Below are 17,738 nucleotides of genomic sequence, written 5' to 3'. Positions count from 1 at the left end.
AAGCCACTAGACACCTTTGACAAAACAGTAATTTTACCACGCAGAACACGGATGTTGCTGGTCTACTGCTGCCTCGATCAGTTAGTTAGTTAGTGTTTTACTGATATTGATTTTTTTAGGTGTCTAGAATATGTTTCGTTTTCACATTTTTTTCATCCAAACTCCATTTACTGTAGGTAATACACTGACTATGAAGAAGTACCTTGTGAAACTCACTTCTAAATATCCAAACTATTCCTTTAAGGAGGAACTTTGTCATGACTATGAAGAAGCTGCTCACACAATCTTTTTGGTTCAGGTTAAATATTTGACAAAATGTCTTTGACAGTGGAAACCTCTCTCTCCAATCTTCTAGCATCCAAGATGTGCATAACTCCTAGAGATACCTGGCTGCATTTTTGGCCCTACTAAGAGGCAAAACTACTATAAAAGAAACCCTTACTAACACAAGGAGCAGTCCAGGATCAGGGGCACTGAGGAGCATCGGGCACAAAGACATTCTATACATGTGTAGTTTGTGTCATTTGGACCAGCCTCCCTCTCTGGTTGATGAGGGTTTGGATCAGGTTAACATTGCTGGAGCCCATGTTGCAATCAGGCCTGCCCCAGCCAAGTTTGGTACCGTCCCCTTCAATCCAAAAGTCCCCGCCACGCACCAGCCCGCCCCGTATAGCTCCGGGGGCGCAGCTCCAACCGCGGAGGAACAAGAGCAGCGATACTAAATATACCCCACGGTGACTCTTGGGTAATCAGAGTCCTCTGTCGCCCAGAGAAGTCTCCGTCTAATTGCACTCTGATTAGACGAGCAGCCAAGTCTCAGTTTAAAAAAAAAAAAAAAAAGCGTGGAGGAAGCCTCCCTCATGTGTGAGTTACACTGACATTGTCTCTACCAAGACCAGAAATAGAGCAGATGGAGTAAAGTCGAGCAGAATTATACAAGATGCTGACCTCTGAACAGTTTTTTTTATCCTCTTTATCCTGCAATGCACCACACTGGTTGTATAATTCCTAAATTTCACGTCTTTAGTTGTCTTTTGAATCGCAGGGGAGGTGTAAAAACTTTGATAATCTTAACAACTTCAACTTCCTTACAAGCATAACAATTAGCCCCCGCAATTTACACCACCTTTTATTCTGCCTTGGAGTCGGGGGGGGAGCTCCACAGCAGCCTGTGCGTTTTAAAAAAAGATCAAATGAAAGTGAATTTATTAAAGACAGATATAAATATGATCTACCCCCTCCCCCCCCATCCCTCCTTCTCCAACTCAGAGGATTCTGTGCTAATTAGAAATGTGTTAAAATCACAAAGGAGGGAGCGAGGAGATCATACGGTATTAATGAACAGAGACAGAGGGATATCATCCAATCTCCATCTCTATCTCCATCTCATCTCTCCCTCTACACACACACCCACCCCCCCCTCTCCTTTTATCTGCCTTTGTTTCCTCCTCTTCTCAATTCCCCTCGCAAACTTTGTTTCCCTTTCTTTCTTCCCCCTTTGTCTCTCAGTCCGTGCCTCCCTCTGCCATTTCTTTGCCCACAAATTCCTTGATAATCTATTTTTTTTATCTAAAATCCCCCCTCCCTCCCTTTTTTTTCTCTTTCCCCCCCCTCCCTCTCTCCCCACTCCCCCCATCCTTCGGCAGTGCCAGCGCTCCATTAGGCAGCTGTGTTCTGGTTGGCGGTGTTGGAGGCCTGGCGCTGTGCCGCTCTCGGAGTGTCTCAGCAGCCCTCGCCCGTCCGTCTGCCCGCCCAGCCCCATTGGTCCTTAATTAATGAAAGCTCTGTTGTTTTTGTTTACCGGCCTGTTATATGCTAATCCAGCAAGCCCCGTCCTCCATGCCTGCCTGTTACCCTCTCAGCTGATTAGCATTGAGCAGCCTTGACCCAAAGTCGGGTCTGGTAGCCATCTGATTTTACTGTGTATTGGTTCCACGTTTAAAGGGTCAGTTCACACAAATGGTGAAACAACATATTTTACTCCCTCACCTCTAGTGGTATCCAGACAGTTTTGGTTTTATTTCTGTTTTTATTGAGATATTCAGATATCTGTCTCTGTTACTCTGGATGATCCACAGAACACTCTGTTTTCAAAGGGACTATTTCTTCGGTAAAAGTAGTTTCAGTTTTTTTAAGTTGTTTTTTTTATTATCAAAAATGAATACATTAAATCTAATTCATTAATTCCATTCACTTCCATTGTATAGAGTTGCAAAGTTGGAGGATTATTTCAAGGTTCCATAAGTAAAAGTCACATTCATTTTTCTGCACATTTTTATGTTATACGCTTAAAAAAAAAAGCACATTCAGCAGTTTAAAATACTTTCAGTTTTGGATAAAGTTTACGTGGGTAGTTCCTCATGGCAACAACAAAGCATTTCAACCTTGACAGAACCTCTGACTGTCATGTTCTCCATAGCAACAGTGGCTGAGGCGGTAAACAGAAACACAAGGTAGAAATAATTCAAACATTAACCTGTATAGGATCATTAAATTACCCAGGATACTCATGGATTTGTGTTGATGAACTATGAACACATCACTGAAAGGAAACTCTAAAATTTTATAATATATCCCGAAGGACTGACAGAGCAAGCAAGCAGCGCAAATTAGATCTATTCTCCTGTACAGCTCTGGGATCAGCTGGGCCTGCTAACGTTATTATGTGTTCATAACAATATGCAGGACGTTGTCCTGTACCTATACCTACGAAAAGTTATGTGCCGTAACCCCTGTCATAGTGAGCCAGAAGGTGCAGCGCTACCTCTAAGGAAGTCATCTAACGTAGTCTGCAAGCATCCATTGAACTTTTACGCAGAGTGATCAGAGTGGTGATCAAGACTCAACGATTTACGTACGTTTGTTTTTAGGTAAAATAACTACATTTGTAATGTAATTTATGGTTAGTACATGAGTTACATAACAAATTAACTTATTCATTATACGTATCAAACATACTTAATTGAACCCAAACCACAATCTTTCCCCTAACAAAACTAAGTAGTTTTGTTGCCTAAACAGGTTCTGCACTAAAGGGGGCTTCTTGCTCAGACACACTAATCGCTCGCTTGGCAGGTCTTTCGTAGAAGAACGCACAAAACATTAGAAGATATCATACAAACCATTGCATGAAGACATCATAACAGTTGTCTGAGTGTTGCTGTTCAAAACCTCGTTAATAACGATATTTCTTCATCCAAAACAGAACGGAGAGAAACCCCTTAGGTAAAATACCCACAATAATATGAACTAGCACAGACCTAGTTATGGGCTTAGACGATGATGAATATCCGAACAAAGGGAATTAGATGAAACTGAATTTGTGACACGATCAGATCTCTAAACTGGTTTGCCTAATCTAGCCGACCTGTTCTTATACAGGAAAACGTCTTCAATAATCTGCTGAGCGTGAAACCTTCTCAGCTGGGGCGTAATTAGAGTGGTGATTAATGACTAATGTGACGCGTTTGCGCCTCCAGCCTCCCATCTCACACGCACGTTTGTATTAGCAGAAGCTCCTTGGCCTGTCAGTGTGTACAGAAGGTAAAAGGGGTCAACACTTTTCTTTTTCCTGTAAAGACACAGAATGATGAAGCCTACACTGCTTGATGCCAAATAAAACTCTAATGAAAGAAACCTGCATCGTAGAACATGGCAGGATATAATAAATATGTATCACTAATCCTCACGAGTCAGCGCCGTCGTCCCTCCAGATTTAAGCACCTTGGAAAAGCGTGTCATACAACTCTGACTTATCATTTAGTGTCGCACACAAAGCTGCATTTGGGTATTTTCAGTCAAACTGTGCTGACTTGTAAACAGCATGTAACGACACGGCTTTAAAAAAGACACCCGACTCTCTCCTCACTCTGTCCCGCCGCACTCGCTCTAACCTTTCCTGTCACTATGAATTATGGGAGGGGGGAAGAGCAGAGGGACAGGACGGCTGCTCTGGAGAGGAGGGATGAAAGAGGGAGAGAGACGGGGAGTTGGAGGGCAATGAAGGAAGACAGTTGGATCACAAACGGGACGAAGAGTAGGAGGAGGAGGAGTGAGAGAGAGGAGAAGAGAGGGATCAGACGGCATCATCATAAGAGAGCGTGGAGATGAACTCTCTTTTTGTCTGTCAATTAGAGGGCTAATTGCTCTCTGGTCAGACTCCAGAGTGCCAGAGACGGGCGGCATTAAAGCGGAGCTCAGGGGACGATAAGGGGCTCTGGGACTCGATCTGCTACTGTCTCTCACTGTCCAAACATTATACTACAAAGGCTCTGCATTACCTAAACCACACGGAGGGTCTACAACAGGGCTTTCCAGCAAAACTGGGCTCCTGAAATAGATGCAGATTAGAGCACAGACCCACATTTTGATGGAGATGTTCTCCTGCTGTGTTGGTGTGTTCAGGAACTGCTCGTGAGATTGAGGCCTATTAGGAAAGACATTTTTACACATTCCGAATTGAAAATATAGATTTCTGGGGACTCCAAGATTTACATATAAGAACCCAATCAGAACCCTAGATGGTGCCAATAATTTTTATCCATTATGATCAAAAAAGTCCTGTCTCTGTCATTTGTATTCATTTGAATTCATTGGCATATTGATGGTGTTTGGAAACATTCGTTCTTTTTATTGGCTGGTTTTTCATAAAAAAGAATATAGTTGGCTTATCATTCTTTTAAGACTATGTACACCCTGTGCTGGTGCTTAAAGAGAAAGCCCATCCCTTACAACCACAGTTATGTAGAGTTTGACTGAGCAGGATCTCACAATTAAAGGGACAGCTCATAGTTGCGTGATGACATGAAATGTGATTAGGTTAAATAGTAAAAAATGGAAGAATAATTTGATCATTCTGAGTGGGCTACCGTATTAGCAGTGAACTAAAGCAATTTTATTAGGAGTAATCTCAGGGATTCATATATATTCTTCTTGTTCTTGTTCAGGTAATCCAGACCCCACAGGCTACATTAAACCGGAAAGCAAGCGATCATCTAACCATAAAGCAAGATTTTCGTTCTGTGCGTCCTTCGCATTTCTCGAGAACCTTTCATCCGACCAGAGGGGAAATGTAAAGTGTCCGTATCAGGAGAAAAATGATGCTGTCCAAGTATAAATTGAGAATTAGACACAGTTTTATTTACGAGCTGACCTGTGTCCACCCATAAACCTCTTGGATGTGGTCTGATATCCCCTTAGTTTTGAACCCTATTTCATACAGCAAAGTTTTTAACAGCATGTAAAACGGGCAGGTATAAGATCGACAACTAGTGAGAGAGCTATATATATTTCACAAAGTGCCACATTCAGACAGACAGGCAGACATAGATTAGTTACAACTTCCCAGAATTGGATTAAAATGACAGAAGTAACACACTCATCCATCACAGGACAGACAGAAATTTGATTGAATGCTGGTCCTGCCTTAGATGTTTGTTCTTTTTAAGCACAATTCAGCCCGTTTGATTTTAATAGCTGAACAGAAAACTCTGAAAAGTATTTGTACGTTCCAAAGTATTCAACTTTTAAAAGACTTAATTTTTATCAAAATAAAGTGTTAAGTGCATAGTGATAGAGGCCCCACCATTGAATAACATGGGGTAATTATGTTTTAATTTTGGGGCATCATTACTTTATTAAAGACAGTAGAGAGATGACAGGGAATGTTGGAGAGAGACGTACAGCAAAGGTGCCTGGCTGAACTCAAACAGGGGATGTTGCTCTTCATAGTCAGCATCTTCGAGGACCAGTTTGTAGGATTCCGTGCCATCTAGTGGTGAAGTTGCAGATTGCAACCTTCTGAATACCCTTCCGATCCCCCCTCCCTTTCCAAACATGTCAGAGAACTACGGTGGCCTTAAGCTAATGTGAAAACATAAATGAGTGTTTGGTTTGTCCGTTCTGACAAGATAAATGGTGGACTCTGTGAAGAAGACTGGCTCCCTATTTATATATGAAGGGCTCATTCTAAGCTTAAGATAACTGAACGTCCCTTAGTTTCAGGTCACTATTCACCAATGAAAACATAGTTATGAATATAATATTCTATTTTGGCCAATAACTCCCTCTAAAGCCTACACACTGTTCCTTTAACCACTTAATAACGGGATATTTTCTAATGTGACATATTTCATCTTACTATTTTGTTTAGTTTCCCTTTTTTGTGTACATTTAAAGTTCAATTTTGAAATGAAAATGAGCATCCATTATCAAGCCAAAGGCAGCGCCTAGGTGAAGTTAATACAGCCATGTTTGTTTTTGACGCATCACAAATACATCTGCAATCCAAGACCATGTAGGGAGGAGGACAGTGAGGATGGATGGGACTTTAACCCAGTGTTCATGTCCCGTTTGTAACCAAAAGTGACGTACTAATTTAACCCAAACTATAATCTTTAAATAAACCTAACCAAATAGCTTTGTTGCCTCAACCTTTGGTTCAGAAACAGACAAATGTAGGAGTGCTAGTAGGAAATGTTAAGAAACGTTGAGATCGGCGTAATCGTGGTTTGCAGAAACGTACAATGCCACCGTTTTATTCTACCGACTTAATATATATATTGAATAATCCAAAGATTGCAACAAAAGGATCATGTAGCTAAACTCAGTAATCCCAATCAATCAGGTTGTTCTTTTAAGGTATTGATGATAAATGTATATGCTTTGTACTGTATCTTGACTTGAGTTAATGCTGAAGGATAACACAAGTGATGAACAAAGCCCAGACGCCCAGAGGAGGTGATCAAGACACAGATGGAGTTAATAAACAGTTGAGAAACATCCTTCATTCCACCCTTGGATGGCTACTTCAGTGAAAGTGTGTGTGTGTGTGTGTGTGTGTGTGTGTGTGTGTGTGTGTGTGTGTGTGTGTGTGTGTGTGTGTGTGTGTGTGTGTGTTGCGCTGATCTTAATTGAATATTGATAAGTGAGGCGAGCACACGGGGTAAACAGCTGTGACTGGTACTTCATCATATGTGTGTGTGCATCACTCATTATCAGGCCCAGCTGGTCCTCCGAGACGAGTCATCAGACAGTGACCGCACACAAACATACACACAAGCACATATTCCCACACACTCACACTTATTACAGTAATTGACGAACAATTTTGACAGAGATCAAAGTCACCAAAGCTGTGTAGACTGCGGAGAGGGATTCCCTCGTGGCTTTGTTGTTTGTTCAGAGAACAGGCAATCCAAATATCGGATTTATTCATCACAACTTTCTCTAAAAACCAAGCCTCTTTTTGTACCTAGGAGGGGACGCTACCTGGGTAGGTCGACATCTTCATCCTGTTGCCTTGACAACAGAAGCCATCGTCTTAGCAATGGAAGTCAGACACAGAGCGCTTATGGAGGTTTAGAAATGATTGGCGTTTGATTGGGTGAAGGGAAGTGGTGGAGGTAGAGGATTTTTGGTTCTTCACAAGTCTCCTAGCAACCACAGTTGGTGCCACGATGGAGGCCCATTGAAGGATTGGCTGTGCTTAAATAATGGCTAAATATACTTATGGAAGACTGACTAGTAATTGTTGAAGGGAATTACTTTGGTACCTTCCAAAGTATGTTGGAGAACAACAGTAGCCTGTAGGTAATGTAAAATCTGAAAGTCTCTCTATAGAGCCAGTGTTTGGTTTGTCCGTTCTGGGCCACTGTAGTAGGAACAGGGGTGGGAAACATGGCGGACTTCATGACTCCTTTAATTGTACGAACAAAATGCACTGGAAATTGGTTAAGCGTATTCTTGAAGAGTTCTCGATTTTGGATTAACATGTATCTCTGTCCCTCATTTCCTGCCATTTTTCTACTGTTTCTTTCTAATAAAGGCCGAAAATTCCCTAAAAACGTAAAAAAAAAAAAAATTTAGAGGCACGAAGTTTTGACATACATTCTAGGTGGCTGTCACTGTGGACACACTGACACAGCTATTGGTGGACCGTTGGGCTGAAAGGTTAAAACAAAAGAAGTTGAAATCCAGCATAATAAAAACATCAAAATCAAGAAAAATAGTTAATCCAAGGAATCTAATCTGTATTCTAATTCTTAACAGTGTGACATTCCCACACCACCCACTGCTTATCTGAAACGAAACTCCGATCTCAGTTCTTTTAAATCATAGCTTAAATCCTTCTCTGTTGCCTTTTATTAGATTGAAGTTGGGCCTATCCTTTGTGCTGCACTGTCGCTGCGCTCATTTCATGTTTTATTCCATTTGATCATAATTCTACCTATTTTATATTCCTTTCAAATCCTATTTTATCTGTCTTTTTATATCATTTTGTGTTTCTTTCATCTTTGTTTGTGGGGGCTGCCCATTGTTCACACAACACATTATTCTGAAACCTAAGTAGTCCGAAAAATGTGCCATTGGATTTAAAGTCCATTTGTCCAACTCGAGGAAGCCCATTGCTCCCAAAATACACACTGTCCCTGCAACAAACAGAAGCACGTGGCTAATTACTAAGCAGAATGACATTGGACCATCACGTTTTTGTCCTACTATGACAAAAGCATGACCTCCTCTGCCTCTGATTGGCTAGTACTGGTTGCCTTCGTTGGAAGGGTTGTTTAGCTTTAGGCACGAGGAGGGAGATTGGTTAGGGTAAGAATATCAGGGCAAGCCAATCAGAGGGAAAAGGGATGTCCGATGACCTCATTATCTGTAGTTAATAGCCATGTGTTTCTGTTTGTTGCACATTGTTTGTATTTTCAGAGCAATGGGCCTTCAGCACAATTTTAGGGGTAACAGGCTGTCTGACAAATAAGCCCTTGGTCCAATGGGACGTGTTTCCAATTATTGGGGTTTTGGAATAATGGTCCGTTGGAACAATGCCATTGAACCTTATAAGTCTTATTTAAAAGCATTTTGGCCACCAGGGAAAACTCTATACATTATAAACTAGCCTAGAAAAAAAACAAGAACCGTAAAAGACATTACAGAACATATTAATGTGGTTTTGATTATTAAACTGAATACACTGAAGGGTTGATTTGTTCCAGTGTGGGTTACCGTGACACAGTCCTGTCTTTTTTCACAGCCCTGCTCCTATTAGTTACGCCTTTTTGGACACTTCTGGTTGGCTGCTGAACTAAGACTTTGTCATATCACATCTGATTTTGGAGTCTAACTAGGCCTACAGAAGACAAAGGAATGATTACATTTTTAAAAGATTCAATAAAAGATGCAACTTGAAAAAAAAGAATAAATGTATTGTATCCTTGAAGAAAAAGAAGAAAAAATGTTAATGTCCCCATGCCAAACAGTGGACAGTGTTTTCCTCAAGGTTGCTGAGAAGATGATGCCTTCTTTTTCTGAACAAACTTTTATCAACACATGTTGCCATGTTGATATTTTACGATGTTTTTTTAAACGTCCTAAACCATGAATTTCAAATGTATTGATAAAAAGCGATTAATCGTCTAGCTCTAGCTGGCTGGTGAGCAGAAAGAATGTCATGATGTAGAAAGAGGAGGATATGGATGGTCTACAAATAAACGTGCATTGTGTTGACTGAGGGATGTGGGCTGTGAGAGATGTCTTTACTGAATACAGCCGACATAGAAACCTTCAGTTAAACACATCCCATATGTATGTCTGCCGTAAGGATTAGGACGGCTCTGATAGCCCCCGGCCCTTCATTTATCCACAGATGGAAATTTGGTACATTTTCTGCCTTTCACAACAACATCCGCAGCCTGGTTTAATATGTGGAACACAAGCAGCACAAATCCAGAGTCCATTCTGTCATGCTTCCTACGTAGAGCCTGAATTCTGCCAGAGCTGGCCCATCACCCCCCCACACACATACTCACACACACACACACACACTGAGGATGATGTGTGAGTCACGGTAGCGTTTACATTTTATTAATTTGTTTTGCAGAGCACTGTCTGTGGAAGTGTGACTTTGCAGCGTTAATGGATGTTAAAGCGAAAAGTCCACCTCACGTACGCCATCACTCTGGAGCTTTTCAGGAAGTGATGCATGTGTGTGTCACCACGTGGTGATAATGTTCATTGACCTTAGCTGAGTGCATTGTACTGTAGAGTAACTGGATCTCTGTTGTGTTTATTGCGAAACAGTATACAGTGATGACAATCAGTATAAAGTATATACCGCATGGAATTGGGACACAATTCCCATAAAGTGGCACAACCAAGTTCATCCACTGGTCCTCCTGAAATAGGTGGTGAAGGACAACTCACGGTACTAGTTGGTGAAGAACACTAGAGGATTTTCAAATCTTAAGTGATGTTTTAAAACATGGGAGACCACAGACATAACGACAGATTTATCCGATTCGATATATTGTATTAGTGAGAATGCATACATCAGACGATATCATTTAAGAAAATGCTTCAACATCCAGTTACAAAAGATGAAGACAATCAAAAGAGCTTTAAACTGGCATTCTTTCTAATGGCCATCAGGAGGCGACTCCTCTGGTTGCAAAAAGTCCCCAAACTAATGGGTGATGTCACAAGGATTATATCCACTTCTTATATTAGTATAGTATAGTTGTTGCACTTACTGTATTCGTATCAGTTCGCTGCACTTATTGAATTCGTATTTGTTTACTGCACTTATCCTATTCGTAGTAGTTTGTAGCACTTATTGTATTCGTATTAGTCTGTTGCAATTATTGTTTTCGTAGTAATTTGCCTCTGCACTATACTTTTGCTCTGGTTTATGCTTTGAGATGCTTGTTTAAGAAAGGAGATGCACTTATGACTTCTGGTGACTAGTAGTTCTCTTGAATACCTATGTTGAATACACTTCCTGTAAGTCGCTTTGGATAAAAGCGTCTGCTAAATGACTGTAATGTAATGTATGTAATGTTATATACGAGAATATATATATATATATATATATATATAAAATACGTCCACAGCAGAACATTGCTGTGTATTACTGTAGTAATACACTGACTATGGAGAAGTAACTCATACAACCCCACTTCTAAACAGCTGAACTATTAGTTTAAGTCAAACATTTAGGTGTTTGGGGGGCAAACAGAAGGAACTCACCTTATCTCTGAGATGCTTCTGTATCTCAGACAGGGACAGGGAAGTGTTCTGTGGACCAGGCCTGAGAAACAGACGGACATTCAGTTAACTCGTGTCCAGCTGCTGCCACCAAACACCAGATAAATGCAAACGCAGCTTGGCCTTTTCTTTGTTTGAGGGAAAACGTCTGCCGCCGTGCTGGAGAAGAGAAGCAGGTGTACCTCACAGTGCTGTGGCTGCTGCAGGCCCTGCGGGCCGCGGGGGCCCGGCCGTACCTCCTCAGGAACTGCATGTAGTCCACCGTGTGGCCGCTCCCCTCGCACACCTGCAGCAGCCACAAAGCAGCAGCCACAAAGACAAAGACGGGTAAACAAGTTGTGCCACAATCATTACACCAAAACAGCATGATTTGATGGTGATGAAACGCAATGGATGAAGATGATGGATCTGGGGGGAGGAAACATCACTCCTGCACTTGAGCCCACTCCGAACTTTTCTAAATATTCCAGCACCAGCGGTATAACGGTGTCTCCGTGGAGACGGGAAGAGCGGCGCGACGTGGCTCGCTGGCGTCAGGTGGGTTGAGCAGTAATTTTCAGGACGAGTATGTCTGGGGAATACGCTAGGTGCTGTTCTCTGGAACGGGGCACACCTGGGAAATGCAGCTTTTTGTTCTGACCTTGTGCTGTTTTACTGTACACACACACATACACATTTACATACACACAAAACAGAAAACTGGTCAGGAGTTGGCACAGACCCAAACACATGAAATAAGAGAACTAGTTTCTGTGAAAACACACACACACATGCATTGAATCGAGAAGACAAACACTTGGCACATGCGCTCCGTATACCTATTTTAGTGGCTCATAATCAAAGTACAGTCCCTGTTGCCCTGCCCTACATCCTTCCGTGGTGTAATCCAGTGCAGCGGTCCCCGGCGGAGCTCCGTGGCTTTGAGTCTTATTATAGACACAACGCCATCCAATTATCACTCCTATCAGCGCAACGCAAAGCACCCACACCCCCTCTGTGCTCTATATACCTGTGACGGTGTCGTCACACCTGCAGTTGAGCGTGAGGCTGAAGGTGAGACGGAGGTCAGTGGCTGATGCCATGGAGGACAGGGGGCCATGAGACATGAATGCATCTGTAAATATCAGTTTAGACTAAAATAATCATTTTAGGTTAAACAAATAGATGGTAGCTCATACTCTGCAGGGCTGTCATAGGTGTGTGTGTGTGTGTGTGTGTGTGTGTGTGTGTGTGTGTGTGTGTGTGTGTGTGTGTGTGTGTGTGTGTGTGTGTGTGTGTGTGTGTGTGTGTGTGTGTGTGTGTGTGTGTGTGTGTGTGTGTGTGTGTGTGTGTGTGTGTGTGTGTGTGTGTGTGTGTGTGTGTGTGTGTTCTGTGTTGTACTGGCTGTAAAAACAAATCTACAATTAATCTAAATCCATCTAAAAATATTAACAGTTGTAAAAGAACTACCATGTTACCTTGAACCATAAAAAAACAACAACATGTAAATGAATAATATAAAGTGAAACTACTGCAGTGTCATTCGAGTGTATGGAAAAGTGCAGTGTGTTAAATCCTTGGGGGTCTCGAGGGGGTCAGGCCTGGAAGCCTCAATAGCAAAATGATCAGGGGTCTTTAAATCACAGGACAAATAAATAAATAAATAAAATGCCTATAAAAATAAATCATGAAATAAATAAATAAAGTAATATCAGGTATCCAGGGGAAATCGCTGGTTCCTCTTCCAGGTTCAAGTTTGAATAATGAAAACTGCTGGACATTAGAAAGAATTTTCAGTATTTTTTCAAATTTCACAGGCCTGAGGGTCTGTCGAGAAGGTGAGAGGTTCTAATTATCGAACCAAACACGTCACAAGATAACTTCCGAGCGTATCTACAGTGTCACCGCTTTTGTCTCTGCCCATCTTCAAAACTCAGCGGACACAGCAGGTTCAAGTTAAAGGCTTTAAATTGCAGAGTGTGTTGAGGTAGGTTTGCTGTGTTTTTCCACCTCCTGGGTCTGCCACTTTGTCTGTCTCACTTCACACCTGGACCTGTTCTGCAATCATGCTCACCTGGTCTTCATCTCCAATTCCCCTTCATAAACCCTCAGATCTGAATAAACCTTCCAGCAGTTATCCCCGGAAAAAAAACTCAGCCTTCTGTCCCCGACCCGACACCTTTATTTCAATGCCTGTTTCCCTCTGTGAGTCGTATCCTGCCTGTCTGTATGCTGAGTTCCCTTTAAATAAAGCGCCAGAACTGTATCCGTCTCCTGGTCGTCCTGCTTTTGGGTCCACACCACACACACCGTGACAGTAGGTAGGATGCTGCAACGTTTTAAGAGGATTCAATGTCAGTTCTAATCACTCTGAATAAACACAGGGAGAAAAAAAAAAGACATTTAGCGAGTGAGGAGACAGGAGCTTGAGCTCCCATGATGCCGTGGATTTTCTCTGTCTGGTTCTCGGCATGAGGCCGGCTGTCTGTCGCACCGCCATCTTCTTCTTTAACGTTGCATTCGTCAGCTGTGATGACCCATTAAACTACAATTTCTCATGCTACTTTTTTCTTTTACAGGCCCAGCTAGCACACATTTAATTAGTGATCAACATTCAACGCAAAAAAGGATCATGATGGATGAGACCAGATAGATAAATAAATAAACAACAGAAGAAGAATGTGTGTGTGTGTGTGTGTCGGGGGGGTTGTTGTGGCAGTCGCTCCCCCTGAGCAACAAAGCGACTTCCACATCAAAATGTCACCAGAACAGCAGCTGCTACTCCCGGTGATAGTCCTTTAAAGTAAACTTTCAACAACTCTCCAGAAAGCACACTCACCCACACAGTGTCTTTAATGAATAGGACGGTGAGTGGGAGGGGTGGGCATCGGATGGAGGGGAGTGGGGTGGTGTATTTGGGGGGGGGGGGGGAAGACACAAAGTGCTGATATTATGGGAGGAAATCTGTGTGGGAAAGACAGGCAGTCAAACTGTCAGGCGTGAGCGCTGAGACGGAACAAAGAGGAACAGTGGAGACGATTACAGTGGCGTAGCAGAGTGACAAGAGGCCCCGCGCACACAGATGAAGATGAAGGGAGAAGGGGGAATTACCCGGGCTATGTGCGGCCCCTGAACACACCACACACTCACATGAACACGCATGCACGCTTGATTGATCAATGCCAGAGTGGAGACACATCGTGATACAAGGCCTCAACACTTTTTAGAACTCATGACTTCCACGTCCTCCATCACACAGCAAACAAATACCCAGAGGGGGTTTTGTTTTTGGTGAACATCTGACTAAAACACAGAAAAGAATTAGTCAGGGGGCCGGATCAGAGGGAAAACCGATGCCAGCCAACGCAACGGAGGTGCAAACAAATAACGTCTGCTTTAACAGCTGCCAGATTCGCTTCTCCCTCCGACCAGTCTCCACGGCCACCGAGCATCATCAGTCAATGTCAGCTGCCTGGAAGAGATTTCTTTTTTTTTTAAATCTTCTACCGCCACCTTCTGGATGATGCCTCTCATAACAACACAAACATTTGGAGGGGAAAAAAATCCATACACATAGATATGCTATTGTAACAACTACTTATAGGGAGTGAATGTACATACACACTTGATTGAATTTGCTATGCTTAAAATCCAAATAAAATCTGTGATTGAAAAGTACCTATTGATTCACATCTGAATACTGACAGACACTGACAAGGAGGAAATCTAAGTTTCAGGGCCAGCCTTTTTGAGCCCCCCACTCACGTGTACTATATAAGTGTTGCCCCGATACAATCAGATCAAACTGGAAGTGTTTCCCTTTAAACCACTGGACCACCTTGTCAGACAGCATGGCCATATTTACTTAAATGCAAAGATCTTTTTATATGTTTAAGGAACAGTGTGTAGGATTAAGCTGCGTTTAGCGGTGATGTTGCAAAATTTCAACCAACTGTATTTGTCCCCTGTGTGCAAAGCGTGTAGGAGAACTATGGTGACAAAAACATGGATGTCTTTCTCTAGAGCCAGTGTTTGTTTTTTGTCGTTCTGGGCTACTGTGTGTACTAGGGCGGCTGTGGCGTAGTGGAGAGCAAGGTAGTTCTCCAATCAGAGGGTCGGTGGTTTGATACCCGGCTTCGGCAGTCGATGTGTCCTTGGGCAAGACACTTAACCCCAAGTTGCTCCCGAAGGCTTGCCATCGGTGTGGACTGGATGTTGCATGAATGTTAGTTAGAGTCTGATGGTGGCACCTTGCATGGTAGCCTGTCGTGAATGGGTGAATGATATGTAATATATATACTACTGATTGTAAGTCGCTTTGGATAAAAGCGTCTGCTAAATGACTGTAATGTAATGTACTAATGTTATGATCCATTTCTGCTAATAAGTGGCCGTAAATGCTACACAATGTACCTTTAAATGTATACACCATAGAATGTATATAAGAAATGTACATAATCACCGTGACGTCACCCATTGGTGTGAGGACTACCGTTTTGAAGCCTCAAGTTTTGCATTTTGGCCGTTGCCATCTTGTTTTTTCTCAGTCAGAATTGACCATGTTGGGTGGAGGGTGGAGCTGGGGAGGAGCGAGGCCCAGCCGGACCAGGTACAAAACAAACACTAAGTTACCAGCTAAAGCTAGCTAGCTAGCTAGCTTGGTTAGCGAATAGCATCCGTAATTCACAAACTGTGATTGTAACTGTGATGATGACTTTGGCTAGCAAAAATAACATGTTTAAAACAAAGTGTACTTACCAAAAAAACGAAGAGCTGAACAACGCCGTGGTAGCAATACCTTGTTAGTATATGTCAGTATTAGCAATGCTGCTTTAGCAAGCTCAATCACAAGATGGCCCCGCCCTAAAGCATTCCCTGCTTTATGGTCTGTTTGCGATTGAGACTGTACTGACTAAGCCCTAAACTTAGTAGTACTGGTTGTTGATTCCGTTTATAGTTTCCGACGTGCGCCCAGCGCGCTCCAATTACCGCAAAAACGAAGACAGTTTATTTTGCTGGTTTATTTTCCTTCCAATAATACACAGCCGCAATAATTCTAACTCAAAATACATGTAACAAAACAATAAACCCGAATTCCTCACTAAACTAAGATGCATTAACACACGGGGACACGGGCACACGGGCACAGTCGAAAAACTGTTTGCTTCCCCATCAACAACAACCTGTGATCAGGTTCAATCAGGTTAAATGCCTCACTCTGCTGAGGGTAAAATTACACGAAAATAAAGTACATTTAATATGGCTCCTACACACCAGCCCCTAATTGCGTCTGCTAGAGCAATTACACCAACAATTTTAAATGAGCCATGAATACCAAAAAAAAAAAAAAAAAAAAAAATTAAAATATATATGTGTATATAAAGCTCATTTTTAAATGGGAACCAATTATTCCTTAGCTTCATTAAGCAAGCATATTTTGGTTATCGGTCGTTCAATGATATTTTTTTTTGGTTTTTAAACGAACCACACGTACTAGACCTCTTTTATCAGGGAAGGTTTCCAGAACTCTTCCTAGCATCCATGACCCACGTGGTGCTGTGGAGTCTGCAACCATGACTAGGTCTCCAGGAACAAAACTCCTCTTCTCCTGGTTCCATTTTTGACGCTCCTGTAAAGCGGGAGGTACTCACGGATCCACCTCTTCCAAAAGAGATCCGAGATGTACTGGGTTTGTTTCCATCTTCTCCTAGCATAAACATCCCTTTTGTCGAACAGTCCCGGTGGGAGAACTGGTTTTCCTTTGAGTAGCAGCAGATGGTTTGGCGTCAATGCCTCAAGGTCGTTAGGGTCCTCAGATAGCCTTGTGATGGGGCGATCGTTGAGCATAGCTTCCTTTTCCTTCCTAGCCTTCTCCTCCTCCTCTTTCTTAATAATTTCCTCATCCTCTCTTAGCCTCCTTTCTTGTTCCTCAAGCCTCCTCTTTTCCTCATGCTCCTCTTGTTGTCTTCTCACCATCTCCTCTTCCGCTCGTCTCCTCTCTTCCTCAGCCATCTCCTCCTCCCTCCTGATTGTCTCCTCTTCCTCCTTATTTAATTTATCTTCTTCAATCCTTCTTTCTTGTTCCTGTAGTCTCCTCTTTTCCTCTGCTAATTTACGCTCCTCTTCTTGTCTCCTCACTCTCTCCTCTTCCTGTTGTCTCATCCTCTCTTCCCGAGTAATTTCCTCTTCCACTTGAATTCTTTCCTCTTCCTCCTTTCGTTTCCTTTCTTGTTCCTCAAGCCTCCTCTTTTCCTCATGCTCCTCTTGTTGTCTTCTCACCATCTCCTCTTCCGCTCGTCTCCTCTCTTCTTGAACCATCTCCTCTTCCTCCTTTCTAACTCTCTCTTCTTCAATCCTTCTTTCTTGTTCCTGTTGTCTCCTCTTTTCCTCTGCCAATCTTTCACGCTCTTCTTGTTCTCTCTTTTTACCCTCTCCTCTTCCTCTTGTCGCCTACTCTCTTCCTCCTCCCTCCTGATCCTTTCTTCTTCCTCCCTTTTAACGTTCTCTTCTTCAGTCCTCCTTTCTTCTTCCTCCCGTCTCCTCTTCTCGTCAGCCAACCTCGCAAGCTCTTCTTCTTGTCTCCTAACTCTCTTCTCTTCCTCTTCTTTTCTCCTCATCTCCTCTTGCATCCTTAGCTTTTCCTCTTCCTCACGTCTAATCTTCTCTTCTGCCTCAATCTTTTTCCTTTCTTCCTCCTCTTGTTTCCTCGTTTC

At 42.5% G+C, this 17,738-nt stretch overlaps 1 protein-coding gene across 1 annotated transcript in view; it reads right to left on the bottom strand.

The window, feature by feature from the left end:
• The window catches only part of LOC129116709 (EF-hand calcium-binding domain-containing protein 6-like), a gene marked incomplete at its 3' end in the record, with an annotated part of 33,355 nt that extends 21,203 nt beyond the window's left edge, over positions 1–12,152 (bottom strand). The window contains exons 1-4 of the mRNA XM_054627470.1: positions 12,056–12,152; positions 11,687–11,700; positions 11,229–11,332; positions 11,029–11,089 (exon numbers count right to left, since the gene is read on the bottom strand). Coding sequence (XP_054483445.1) covers positions 11,029–11,089; positions 11,229–11,332; positions 11,687–11,700; positions 12,056–12,152 — 276 coding nt within the window. The remainder of the gene's footprint in view (positions 1–11,028; positions 11,090–11,228; positions 11,333–11,686; positions 11,701–12,055) is intronic.
• Between the last annotated feature and the right edge of the window lie 5,586 nt (positions 12,153–17,738).

This window comes from Anoplopoma fimbria, unplaced genomic scaffold (assembly GCF_027596085.1).
Source record: "Anoplopoma fimbria isolate UVic2021 breed Golden Eagle Sablefish unplaced genomic scaffold, Afim_UVic_2022 Un_contig_8927_pilon_pilon, whole genome shotgun sequence".
Taxonomy (NCBI): Eukaryota; Metazoa; Chordata; class Actinopteri; order Perciformes; family Anoplopomatidae; genus Anoplopoma; species Anoplopoma fimbria.
Note: the sequence above shows the minus strand (reverse complement) of the source record. Positions and strands in the feature narration are given on the sequence as shown.